This window comes from Solanum tuberosum, unplaced genomic scaffold (assembly GCF_000226075.1).
Source record: "Solanum tuberosum cultivar DM 1-3 516 R44 unplaced genomic scaffold, SolTub_3.0 scf00012, whole genome shotgun sequence".
NCBI lineage: Eukaryota > Viridiplantae > Streptophyta > Magnoliopsida > Solanales > Solanaceae > Solanum > Solanum tuberosum.
In genome coordinates, this window is record NW_006238937.1 from 1020608 (window position 1) to 1034069 (window position 13462).

At 35.5% G+C, this 13462-nt stretch overlaps 2 protein-coding genes across 8 annotated transcripts; one reads left to right on the forward strand and one right to left on the reverse strand.

Annotated features, from left to right (window-relative positions):
- Positions 1–878: 878 nt before the first annotated feature.
- On the forward strand, positions 879–12054 carry LOC102595480 (protein DETOXIFICATION 48). 7 transcript variants are annotated; one of them, XR_001474689.1, is made up of 8 exons: positions 879–1188; positions 1259–1396; positions 1684–1899; positions 4291–4330; positions 4603–4700; positions 4912–4982; positions 9613–9675; positions 10287–10302. XR_001474689.1 is itself a non-coding variant. In XM_006339843.2 (6 exons), the coding sequence occupies exons 1-6, from the start codon at positions 1087–1089 to the stop codon at positions 4927–4929; spliced, it is 612 nt and encodes a 203-aa protein (XP_006339905.1). In that variant the 5' UTR covers positions 879–1086; the 3' UTR covers positions 4930–5887. The 7 variants fall into 7 exon arrangements, 3 of the variants coding, with proteins under 3 accessions (XP_006339905.1, XP_006339904.1, XP_015168748.1); XR_001474690.1 differs by lacking the exon at positions 9613–9675 and having other exon boundaries at positions 10287–10370; XR_366671.2 differs by lacking the exons at positions 9613–9675; positions 10287–10302 and adding an exon at positions 6127–6191.
- A 132-nt stretch (positions 12055–12186) lies between these two features.
- LOC102580901 (cell number regulator 1-like) lies at positions 12187–13110 on the reverse strand. Its single transcript, XM_006339884.2, has 3 exons — positions 12747–13110; positions 12457–12666; positions 12187–12375 (listed from the first exon to the last, which is right to left on the reverse strand). Exons 1-3 carry the CDS (start codon positions 13003–13005, stop codon positions 12302–12304), a joined length of 543 nt encoding a protein of 180 aa, XP_006339946.1. The 5' UTR covers positions 13006–13110; the 3' UTR covers positions 12187–12301.
- Positions 13111–13462: the final 352 nt, after the last annotated feature.

Sequence of the window (13462 nt, forward strand, 5' to 3'; positions counted from 1 at the left end):
TTTTGGGGACGGGTGTATTTTTGTGAACCAAGCTAGCTCTATAAAGGCCTATGAGTTAGAAGTGGTGAATGAGATTGGGCCAAGTAAAATGTTGGAGTGTTTTATTTGGAATCTAGGCCCAATTAGCATTTGGTTAAAATGAAGAATGAGTTTGAAAGAAGGGTTTATGTATATTGAAGAAAATGTTTGTCATCTCCTCTTCTTCTAGAGTCTAAGTTTCTCATCTCCGTTCTTATCTCTATCTTTAGTTACTTGTTATTTCAATATTTCCATTGTTATTCGGTAGTTTGATTATTGTAGTTAAAATCTTAAAATTGTAATAGTGTTCCTGTGCTCTTATTAATATAGTGAGGATTTCGGTTTGTTACATTTGTAATGTGGATACTATAGTGACAAGAAAAAATTGTGTTAAAATAATATACAGAGACGAAAGTTACCTCCTTGTTGTAATTACTAAAACATTACGATGTTTTAATAATTATACAATATATAATAATAATAATAATAATAGTAGTAATAATAATAATAATATACTTCTTAATTATATCAAGTTTCAATTATAATATAACTTTCAAAACGTGCTCTAATAAGTTTTTCGGAGAAATTTATTGTGCGAAATCTTTTGATAAACATAAATTGTGTTATTTTAATTTTGATAAATATAATAGTATCTAATTAAAATATCTTATTAGAAGTTGAAGTGTTCAATTGAAACATATCTTACTTTTGAGTGTGTAAATGAAATACTCTGATAAATTTAAGGGACTGAGTTATATTTTGTATTATACTTATGAGTGTTTAACCTGAGTAATTTACTTTTAAAATATCCCATTTTTAAAGTTATTGTACTTGAAAGTTAAAATATGTACAAAATACTTGGGGAAAATTTGTAAAGAAAGGAAAACAGCCCGAAAAAGTATTTTATACTAATTGAATTTGGAGGAGAATATTGGTAATCTCTGGGAACATTGAAAACGCGTACACGCTCAGCTGGGAGATTACTGCAGGGAAATTGAAGGTTTAATCCGGTAAGCAGTGAATTTTTTCTTCAATTGTTCAGCGAAGCAAAAGTCTCAGAAGCCATTGATGGAGCCCAATGAAGCTCCATTATCGACTTCTCCATCAAGCTTCAATTCCAGCCAGCAACGTCATTTCTACCTCGCCGTCGATAGACTTCAGTTCAAAATGGTAACCCTTCCTATTCTCCAATTCCGTCAACCATTAGCTTTTTATACTTATTGAAACTGAAATGAAACAGGAGACTTTGGTGGATCTATTGGGCATGGCTGGCCGGCTTTGGTCCATACCTATTGTAGTTAGCTGCAGCACACGTGACGAGCTCGACGCTGTCTTCTCCGCTCTTTCCAGTATCTCACATATTACAATCGACGCTCTGGTTCTCTCTCAATCTGTTTTCCTCTTTGTTGCAAATTGGCTTATAATTAAGTTGTTAAATCAACATTGATAATCTGTTATGGGACTTAGATAATTACAGAGGATTCATATAACGGATACAGGTAGGGTTGAACTTTGAAGTTGAGTCATAGCTGGCTGATCGATTGAATGAAGAACATGTTAGTTAAATGAAATTAGTCTTAACAGAGGGGAATCGACATGGAGAGTCTCAACTAGGTTGGGATTGAGGGTTAGTTGATTGATTGAACATCTATGTGAAAATTGCAGTACAGTGATCTTCCTGAAGCAGAACGTGCAAGAGTTTTAGCTAGTTTTCGTCAAGCTACAATGAGGTGGATCAAGCAGGATACAGGGGAAACAGAGAAGGAAGAGGAGAAGTGTCATTTGATAGTTGTCACGGATGTTTGCCTTCCCCTCGTTAACTCTGGGGAGTCACCTATGAATGCTCGTATCTTGATTAATTATGAGCTACCAACAAAGAAGGTACTCTTCTTGCAGGCTTTACATTTCCTTGATCATTCTTTTCAACATTTTAATAACTCTTGCTCATGGGACTTGAAGGTTTGCTAATTAGAGGTGCGACTTTTAATTGTTGGATCATAACACTCGGGTGGACTTGTGTGAAACGACAATACTGTTAATGGCTTGGAATTTAGAAAAAGAGAAAGCTAACTTTTAAAGAGTAGGTTCAAGTAAAGCATAAATTTCTAAAATCTGCTTATTCCTTTCTGGCACCGTTTGACCACTGTAAACTGAGACCTGCTTATTTCTTCCAGCTTTTGATGTCCATTGCTTCCCTCCTTTTGGATTCTGTGTGAAGCATTCTCCCACGACATGTTGATTATTTATCTTTGTTAGAAAGTGAAATCGAAAATTACGTTAGAAGTACATACATAGACATAACATGTTAAATTCATATTTTTTGAGAGTTGGTATGTACCTCCAGGTTTTAAATGATGATACTACTAGATAAACAAAACAGTTAGAATAACTATCAAATTGGAGCCATTGAGCTCTTAGATTAGGTCGCGAGGATTCCAAATTTAAAACGAAAAGCTCGAACTCTGTGCAAATGCTCTCATGAGTTTGAAGTAGTATTGAAAGTACTTTAGAGACTGAGGATATTAGGATAAATAGAAATAGAATATAATTTATTCATAGTAAGTTTAGCTTTCTTAAGAGGAATGAAGTTGAAGTGAGATTAAGTAAGAATTTAGCATCAAAATGCAGATAATTCTAATGTCTAGGCACAGTCTTTTAAGAGAAGGACACCAAATATTGTGTAATATTACACCATATTTGGTATGGTGTAATATGGGTATTTGGAAGGAAAGAAATGCATGAATTTCAGAGAGCAAGTTTGAATATGTAACTCTAATTAAGTATGTATGCATCTTCTAACTGTTTTTTTAGTGTAATATGGCTATTATGAATGATATAGAAGCCATGATAAACTTCTTGAGTTCATTGCACATTCAACAGTGATGTTGATCTGTAAATATCTTTAAGGCATCTTCTGGTTGCTGACTTTTTTTATACAAATATCTTTAGCAATAAAAAAAAAGTACGCCTAATTTATAATTTCACCTTAGCTTTTGTTTTGATATCAGAAATCATCGTGTTGTCTCAAATTTCTCTATCGATTTTTGCTCAATGTACCAAGAATTGATTGACTAGAACCCGTATAGATCCCCCACCCATGTCGTGTCGCACGGGTGCGGCACATAAAGTGAAGAGTCTGAGCAACTTAGTTCACTGCAATGTGAGCATGATTCTTCGCCATCCACCAAACCCGTTTACATCAAGAGACTGCACACCACCATGTTCCAGGATTACTTGATGTGTGTATATATACAAACGGGTTCATAGGACAGGAGGAATTTTAAGGATTTGGCATATGCTGATTAGGCAGAGAAGTAATAATGATGAACAAGAAGAACCAAAGGTGAACAAGAGCAGCTAGTGAGACTTTCAAGTCTTAAACACGAAAAAAAAACAATTAATTGCTCCGGAGTATCCTGACATGCTAGTACTGACTTGAGGTTTGCTGTGATTGCAAAACCCTAACATCAATCGAAGAGAAATTTTCATGAAAATCTTGTCATACCCTGAATTTTCTCTGATACCACGTCGGCTGAAATCTTTCATCAATTTGAGATATTTGGTGAAGAATATAAACATCCCAGAGTAGTTTCTATATTTGTGTATGAAGAAGATGAACATCTGGAAGAGTTGCCAAAGCTGTGAATGAATGTAAACATATATTAGTACCGATTTCAGCTAAAAAAAAATCATCTAGATGCTATGCACGAACAACTAATAAGCTGCACAACACCTGTAAGTTGTTGATAAATAATAAAGTGGGCCTTGTCAATTTAATGAAGAACTGGACTCATAAGCTTGGGCTACAGCCCAGATGCTGCCTCCATTTACTGTATTAGAGACAGATATCTCATTTGGCGACATATATGGCTCCACTTTACACTTATTCATAATCAGCTCAGATAAAATCGATCACTGTAGCTGAAAATCAATATATGTGTGAAACAATTAACTCGATATACTCATTAATGGGGATTGAATTTATTGAGGTATTTTGGCTTCGCAGTTTTCTTTTTTCATGAGTATAATATGTATCATAGGCTGAAAAGAAACTTATGTTCTTAATTCTTTAAATCTTATTAGTGTCTCATTTCTGTTCTTTAGGAACCAAATGTGATCCTCGAAATTGTTGGTGGAAGTTGGCCTAGAAAAAACATGTATAGTGAAAGAAATAGTCTACTTCACTTGACAGTTGCATTTAATTCTTTGAATTTGTGACCTGTACCCCAGGACTTGCAAATGCACTAACCTTGTTGTTATGCTCTTATGTAGGAAACATATATGAGGCGCATGGCTACTTGCTTGGCAGCAGGTTCTCTTTCCATACTATAGAACTGAATTTGACAAAAGAGCAGATTAGACTTGAGGAAAGGAATAAGAGGATGGAAGTAAAGAAAAACAAGACAGAACATAATTATTTTTCACATCTCCTTTATAATACTTCTTCTTCAATGGAGTCAATTAAGAAGGATGTCATCCAACAGCCCGTTTCCCCCACCTTATTTTTTACGTAGTTGATTGTATAGTGTCATGTTAGCTTTATTATTCTTGAACGTATCACATAAGTTTCTGGATCATATGCAGATGGAATCGTGATTAACATGGTTGTCGGAGGCGAAGTTGTTACTCTCAAAAGCATTGAAGAAAGTAGTGGTCTTTTCATAGCAGAAATGCCCATTAATGTAAGTTCTTAATTTGGTTCTTGCTGTTTATTATTGCATGGAAACATCAGTGTGAAGCCAGGAATGGGATTATGAGTTATTTGGACCCATTGTTGTTGTATTGCCATTTGCGGATGCATATGAGCACAAGTCTCGTATTTCCATTCTTTTGAAGTTCACTGATAATCTCATTATTGTTTGTTTGTCAACTTGTGCACATGCTTCTGAGCAGATTTTTGAGATACTGTGAAGAGATGAGGCCCTGCGGATGTGATCTGAACCCATGAGATTTCAAGTAATTAGGTATATGATTAAAAAAATTCCACACTTCTGTAGTACTACATCAGACTGTCATTTGGCTTACCTGAGTAGAGTTCTGTTGTTGAATTGGGATCCTATTCCATGCTTTGTCAATTATGAGATGACGGTTGATTACCTGAGCCTTTTTCTTGGGGGTTGGGGGTGAATGTGATTTTCATCTTCATCAATTCTAACGTAATATAGCTCCTTGCCTATGTCATTAGGAGGGGCTATACAGATTTAGTGAGATTTAGTAGCTGTTCATTTTAGTCTGAAGGTACATACACGAAATATAAATTAGGGAAGTTTCGAATTGTTTGTAGGTTTACGTTAGAGCAATTGAGATGTTCAAGAGGTAAGATCTTTATTGAGCCTTGTCAATGTTGTTCATTTATGCATGAAGTCCAGTTTTGATTAGTTAACTGGTAGCTAGAACTAGAATTTAGAAAGTTGCATTCATGAGTTCAAGCCTACTATGGGGCTATGCCTTAAAAGGGTCCCGTTATCCTTGGGATTCGTGATGCTTTGCTGCCAACCAATGTTTCTCGTTCTTAGCTTTAGTCATTCTCATGACTTTACTTTTCAACTGTGACTTGAATTTCCACTATCTTTCACAAATGAGGCCACAGAACTTGGTTATATTAGCTTTAACAACTGGCACACTATCACAGTTTTCCGTCATGGGTTATATTGCATGAGAAAGGGGAGGGACAACTTATCTTCTTTGCTGCCAACTGATATGGCCAATTGGCCATACATTTTGAACTACAAGATTTCGACTTGAGGACTTCTAGTATTGTTGTTGAACTTTAATGAATTGGTCATGTAATAGGCATAGAGATGGTAAATGTGTTAAGTGTTTGTGATATTGTAATTCCAATTTTATGAGAGGAGAGAAGTTGATAGAAGGAAAAGAGAATAATAGTATAGAGACAAAAGAGAACAACTTATTCAATCTGCTTACTAAGTAGTATGTATTACACTATTACTATTATCTTAGTCAGTTTGGACCAAGTCTTTTCTATATTTTACATTATGTATCTTTTATCCCCATTCAAAGAGTGATTTGTTGGAACCGGGAGATTGTCTGAGGCCAAATAATTTTGTTGCGAGTTTTCTAAGAAAATCTTGGAATTGACCTTCTCAGGCCCCAGATAAATGAATTAGTTGCAAGATGTGGAGCACATTTTTTTAAGGTCTAGCGGTTAGTCCCCACACTGTTAAATAGGTTACTTTTGTGTCTGCTTTGAAGATAACTAACCCATTAAAATCTTGGCTCCAAGAGCTTTACTATATCACATTTGAAGCTTCCTGTTGAAATCTTTTGGATTTTAACCTGCATTTTTAACTATGCTAACTATATTTAACTGTGGTTTACTCTCAATCCCTCAAAGTCTTCTATCTGTTTACATTATATAACTTTTCTCCCCATTCGGAGAGATTGTAGTGAGTATGGGGATGGAGGAACAGAATTATAAATGCAGAGTTGGAAGAAATTACTAAGAAGAAAGAAGCGAAACAATGCTATTGAAAAACAAGACTATTTTTGTGGGAAGTTAAGATGTATTTGTCACCAGGTTGTTTTCGTTTCCCTAGTCGATGTCTAATTTCATATACAGGTAGATCCCCTGAATTGTTCCCGAGTAAAGTTTTATGCCCAATTAGTTGCGACATTCTTGATAAATCTTGCAAAATGATTGATTGCAACATGCCAGTATGTTTTTGGAAAACAGTTGAACTTTCAATCCTTAACTTGATCTTAATCTCCTAAACCAAATATGGGATTAAAAAAGCGAAAGGTTGCAAGGTGTCTTCACTTGATTGTTCCAAGAATTAAACCTCGCCTAGTCTTGAGGGAAAACCAAACATAAATGACTTTCACTGTAAGAATTTGGATCTTGTCTAATTATGTAGCTTCTTCCCAATGCTGATTGCTTAGTTCTAGTTGTGATTTTACTCTACAATCTACACTTTTTACCATTTATAAGAAAGAAGAAAAGGTTCATTCTTTGATCGGATCGGCAAAAAGAAGTGGAATTATTCCCCTCAATCCCAATACTTCACATCGTACCATTACAATTCCTTCCAAAAAGTAACTTGTGTAGCCGAATAGTTGCATTCCAATAGTACTAGCGGTCATTGCACGGATGCTCATTCAATTTTACTTTATTGCATCAAAGTCTCTAAACTATTTTGTGATAAAAAAGTTACTCAACTTAACCTTAAGTATCAGGTAGAATTGCTCAATAATTTGTGACTGATAAGTTACCTAAATATTTTGACTCATAAGACAAGTCTTCCACTGCGAATGCCTTGGGCAAAAAACTCGGGGAGATGTATAATTTCTCATGTAACCTGTAGACCTCCTCTCTCCGACTCCGAGGAGGTTATGTTTTACTGGTATCTGGACTTGTATCCCATTGTTCTGTACATATTGTATCAAATAATGGAAGGGTTGCTATATATCAAGTATTTGACCTATGCCTCCAGCAATATGTCTTAGTAAGTGGTTCATATTTTAGAGCTTAGTGCACTGTCAATAAATGTTGGGAAGTTGATTGAGAAAATCCATGCAGTTGGGGATATGACTAATGCAAGTAGGATAAGAATCATCAATTTCATGCAATAAACAGGAGGGTTGGGTCCCCACATTTGAAGGTGACATGCAAAGCAATTGTTTGATGAAAATTTCGACGAAGTGTCACGTGAAATCTGATTGCCTGTTCCGGGTAATTTAGTCTAAGTGTTTGTTGTGCGTCTCTTTCTTTCATCAACTGTGGGAGATATTGATAGAGATAGATCCTGTCCTATGGAAGGGAAGAAAGGGAACACAATGAAGATGGACAATACATGGTCCCTAAAGTTTTATGACAAAAAGGGGAAATATCATCTGCACCTTTGACATGGATTACTTCTCCTGATACAACAATTTAGCTGGTACTAAGGTGCCCTACCTATGCATACTGCTTTTGAGATTTAGAGAGACTCATTATCTTGGTTTCCGTCAATAATACGCTTCTTTTAAATTTGGAAAAAAAGTCTGAAATATATCTGAACTTTGACCGAAATTGTTGTAACAATACCAAACTTTGGAAAGGACCTTTTACCCCTGCACTATTAAATAGTGCAGGGGTAAAAGGTTCTCCATTAAGTTTGGTATCGTAACAACAATTTCAGCGAAAGTTGAAATTAAATTTTAAGGAAAGAAAAGTATATTACTACTTTATGACTAACACATGGCCATGATAATATCAACATAATCCATGTTGCAAGTCGTATTCAAAATCAAAATTTTGTGAATTCAACATTTAATACTTTATAACCTTAAATCCCCTTTAATATGATGGGTTCAGATTAACTTTGTTGTGATATTAGTGGATTTTATACATGAATTTATACTTTACGTTTGAAATTATTTGGTTCATATGAACCTGGTGTTGCAACACAACATTTAAAATTCACTAGTCTTTGGTGCAAGAGACAGATAAATATACCGCTCTGTGATTTTCAGGATGATAAGCTTATCCTATTCTTATCGTCATATTTCAATTTACACAAATAATGACATTATATTCTTAATTAATTCATTTATTTCTTAACAAATTAGTGTTCACAATCTATAAGAATCGTTATAGCTATATAAAAAATTCTTGATTAAGAATAACATAATTAATGCTTGCCTATATGTGTCATAATATAACAAGGCAGAATATGTAGTTTGAATCCATTCTACCTTTCCAGAGCTAGGTAGGCTATGTTAGTGAGGCTCAGGCACCGGTCTTGGTGATGTGGATTTCGGGACCCTTCTGAGCTGAACTTCATTCCTAGGCTCGGTCTTTGGAGGGTTCGTTTAACCCTCCCTGACTACCCTTTCATAAATATTATTATGTGCCGTCATATCATTTGTTCATGCATCTGGACAATACCCATTTTACCCTCTATAATAATGCCTAGAAGCTAAGCATCGAGTGTATTTAAGTTTTATTAATACGGACGATATAGCAATGATTAATAAGGTTCTTGAGAATTTGGCAGTTAGGCAAGAGTTTGAGTTACGTTAATACCAAATTCTGTTAAACTCCAGTCCAAATTAAGGGGCACGAGTAACGTAGAGTTTGACCTGCTTTTGCCGTTTGAATGGTTCATGTATGTATACATATCTTCCATGGATCTTCTTAGCAACGACAAGTGATGTGTTACACGTGCAATGCATTGAGAGTTTTCATATACGTCGATGCCTCTTTCCTTCACTTAAATCCTCACCCATAGATGTTGTAAATCCCTAGATGAAAGAGGGCCTAAATTATTGCATTTGATCTTTGGATTCGAGTTTATGGTAACGCAGGAATGACATTTATTGCCGCTCCATGTGAGAGGTCATTTGCTTCTTGGACAAAGTTATAGTCTTTGAGATTTATAATTTTTGAACTAATTAATGGGATATTCAGGATTAAGTTCGAGATTAAATTTGTATTTTATTTGATTAAAAATAAAAATTAATCTCAAACCATTACCACTTGATATTTATATAGTAAAGTGCTTCAACGTACCTTTTCTCTTTTATTTTGAAGTAAGTTAATAAAGAAAATATTTTGCAATTTATTAGAGGTTTTATCTTCTTTTTTTATGGCAGGTAGTCATTCTTTTTTCAGATTCTGTTACCAAGTGAATGATGTATTCTAACTAGTCGTTCCAGGTTCATTTTTTCTCTAAGTACTACGTACTAAGTTTACTATACTATTTATAGTACTGAAGATTTTTACTGTCATATTTCTTTTAGTACCTTTTTTGGTAAAATGATATATTTATGTCAGTTTGCACAAGATTTGATTATTCAATTGATTTCTTGTTATCTTTATAACACAAAGACTAAGTATCAAGAATTAGATTAGAGTATGAAAAGTGAAATAAAAAATGGCGAAGTGAAAGAAAGAAAGGAAATGTAAAGGCAAAGAATCTAATGACGAAGAGATGAGATGACAGCTTACTGAAATTTGGCATTTGCATGGATTCCAACAAAGATTTGGATTGAAGTAGAGAAAGGACAAAGGTTTTCCCCATGTACACTTTCCACCTTATCTTTCCTCTGTCTCACTCTCTAATCTCTCCATTTTTAAACGACCGAAGCTTACTGTTCACCCACTGATACATATCAACACCATGTACATTTTCCTTATTAAATAGATGTTGAAACTACTCACTAGTACTTCAATTCTCTCTTCTCTCTACTCTCTCTCGCTGACAACGATAGAATGTTTATGATCCCTTTCTATATTAATTAATCGTCCTTCAACGTTTCTTTATTAGCTTCTGTTGATTTTCAACACTCGTGATGGCTCTACCAGCTTCAACACCTCTACTGATGGATCCTAGTATTCCGAGGTTGAAATCAATTCATGCAGGTACAAGTACAACGAATCCGGATGAACAAGATCAAACGCATCAACGACCAACCAGTTCTGAGGTTAGTGTTTTTTATAAAAAATAAATCCTTTTTTGAAGAGAAAATGTTTAGAAATTGAATCTTGAGATTAATTGGAATGTATGTTTCTAGGTTGTGGAGGAGGTGAAGTTGCTATATTCAATAGCTTTTCCCATCATTGCTGCTGGATTGCTTGTCTATGGAAAATCAATGATATCAATGTTGTTTATGGGAAGATTAGGTAAAGAAGCACTTGCTGGTGGATCTTTATCTATTGGCATAGCTAATATCACTGGCTTCTCTGTTCTGTCTGGCCTAGCTATGGGTATGGAGGCTATATCTTCTCAAGCTTGTGGTGCTAAACAATGGCCTCTTATGGGTCAAACTCTCCAACGTACAATCTTGATTCTGTTATTTTCATCTATCCCCATTTCTCTCTTGTGGATAAAGATTGAACCTTTACTCCTTTTCTGTGGCCAAGATCCAACCATTTCATCAATTGCTTCTACTTATCTGTCCTTTTGTCTCCCTAATCTTTTCTTTCAATCCATTATCAATCCTCTCAAAATCTACTTGAGAACTCAGAATGTCACTTTCCCTGTTACTTTTAGTGCTGCTTTTTCACTTGCCCTGCATGCACCTATAAACTATTTCCTTATCTATCACCTTGGCCTTGGTATTAAAGGTGTTGCTATGGCTGTGGTGATAGCTGATTTTAATCTCCTTGGTGTTCTTTTTCTTTATGTTAGTTTTTCTGGTGTTCATAGAAAATCTTGGCAAGGTTGGTCAACTGAATGCTTTGAAGGGTGGAAACCAATTTTGATTCTTGCTGTCCCTAGCTGTATTTCTGTATGCTTAGAGTGGTGGTGGTATGAGTTGATGATTTTGTTGTCAGGGGTTCTTTTTAATGCTGCAGAGGCTGTGTCTACTATGGGAATTCTCTTGCAGGCAACTTCACTTGCTTATATATTTCCATCAGCATTAAGTTTAGCTGTTTCAACAAGAGTTGGGAATGAGTTGGGTGCCAATAGGCCTAATAAAGCAAAGACTTCATGCCATGTAGCAATTTTGTGCGCTACATTAACAAGCTTATTAGCAATGATATTTATGACAACACTAAGAAATGCTTGGGGCAAGGCTTTTACAGACGACGAGTCGATTTTGTGGCTGACAGCAGCAGCAATGCCGGTGGTGGGGTTGTGTGAGTTGGGCAACTGCCCACAGACCACCGGTTGTGGTGCTTTGAGGGGCAGTGCAAGGCCAGCTTTGGCTGTTCATATAAACTTGGGCTCTTTCTATGGTGTTGGGTTGCCTCTAGCTATTGTACTGGGCTTTGTTATGAAGATGGGGTTGTTAGGCCTTTGTTTGGGCTTGTTGGCTGCTCAAGGTGTTTGTGCATGTCTCATGGTTTTTGTGTTGAGTAGAACTGATTGGATGATACAAGCCCAGAGAGCTAGAGAGTTGATTGGTGTTGATGTGGAGACTCAAACTATAGCAATTAAAACAGTGTGCTAGAAAGTTTATTTGTTTATCCTTTCCTTCTTTGTATACTGATAAGTATAAAAATAGTACAGTACTGGTATGTATCTTTCCTTTGTTCTAGTTCTTCAGTTTGTTTGTTCTCTATAAAAAATTTCGGTTTTTGTTGTCCTACAAGCAAATAGTTAATGTGAATATGTTGCTCATGGATTCATGTTTTAATGGTTTCATTGGTAGGATAAATTAAAATCAAAATATATTTTCCAACTTAATAACACATAGCCAGAAGAACATACAGGGAAAGCATTGTCAAGACACTTGTAAATTGTAAAGCTTGTCAAAGTAAAATCATGTTATTACAAGAAAAGAAAACAAATTAATTTAGCTGCAGGATACTAATCCAACCACAAAAGCATACATTTCACCTGGTCATGCCTGCATGATAAGGGGGCATCGTAACTCCCCGGCTTTGTCTATCCATATTAGCTTGCCACCCTACAACACAAATTATTGTGGATGTAGCAAAAATCTTATTTATATTTACAGATTATGTAAATAGAATAAACTTATAATTACCTATTCCCATATCAAAGCCACGGTTCTTAAGCTCTCTGTATTCTTGGCAAAGAGCACAAGGTTCACAGAAAACATGTACAAGACAATCAACACAAGGTGCCTCTTCCAGATCATATTGCCCCCTCATTTTGGACCTATAGAAGCAGGAATATAGGCTAGGCAATCCTGTCAGTCCCAGCAAACCATATAATGCACCTCTACTCGCACATGCTAACATCAAAAAACATGTAACCAAATATCAATTTATCCAAAAAAATGCTACTCTATTAATAAAATTTATGTGTACTTACAAGTTGTTCCTTTGTTTAGTATTTCAGAAATCTGTCCAAAGGTGATACAAGGGCAAACACTAGTAACTAAACAGTTAGCAGGGTCATCAAAACAGTGGCAAAGACCCGTTGACCACCGCGCCGTGGTGGCGCCGGGAGAATGCACCGGCATACCGGGGGCAGATGCATAGTGAGGAGGAACATAAGGTTGTTTCATTGGACCTGGATTATATCCTTCACCGGAGAATTTGCCGTAGTCTTGATGAACCGTTGGATACATTATATTTATTTTGAAGAAAATGAATGAATTGTTCCTCTTGGTAAATGGTACAATGTCCTAATTTAACGGGTGCAAAACATCAGTTTCAAGAAATGTTGTAGTGTCAAAACCTACCTAAAACATCATTCCCAAGAAATCTTGTAAGAGTTGAAATTTTATTAGAGTAGCTTGCACTACGGTAGAAAACACACAAAAAAAAATTAGCTCACCGGGGCAAGTTTTTATCCAAGTCCATATAAGGAGACTATCAGTGCATTTCTCAACCAATATCAGACTTTTACTCACTCTAACAACTTGAATCAAACTTTTATCTTCACAAGATCAGTCAAATGTACAATCAAATGTCGTCTTAATTTTTACTTTTTTAAGAAAACAAACACTAATTTAAGTCTCATGTGTCAATCTCCTGATCAATCTATAAAAGGTCAACTTTACTCTTGTATTATGTGAAATGGTC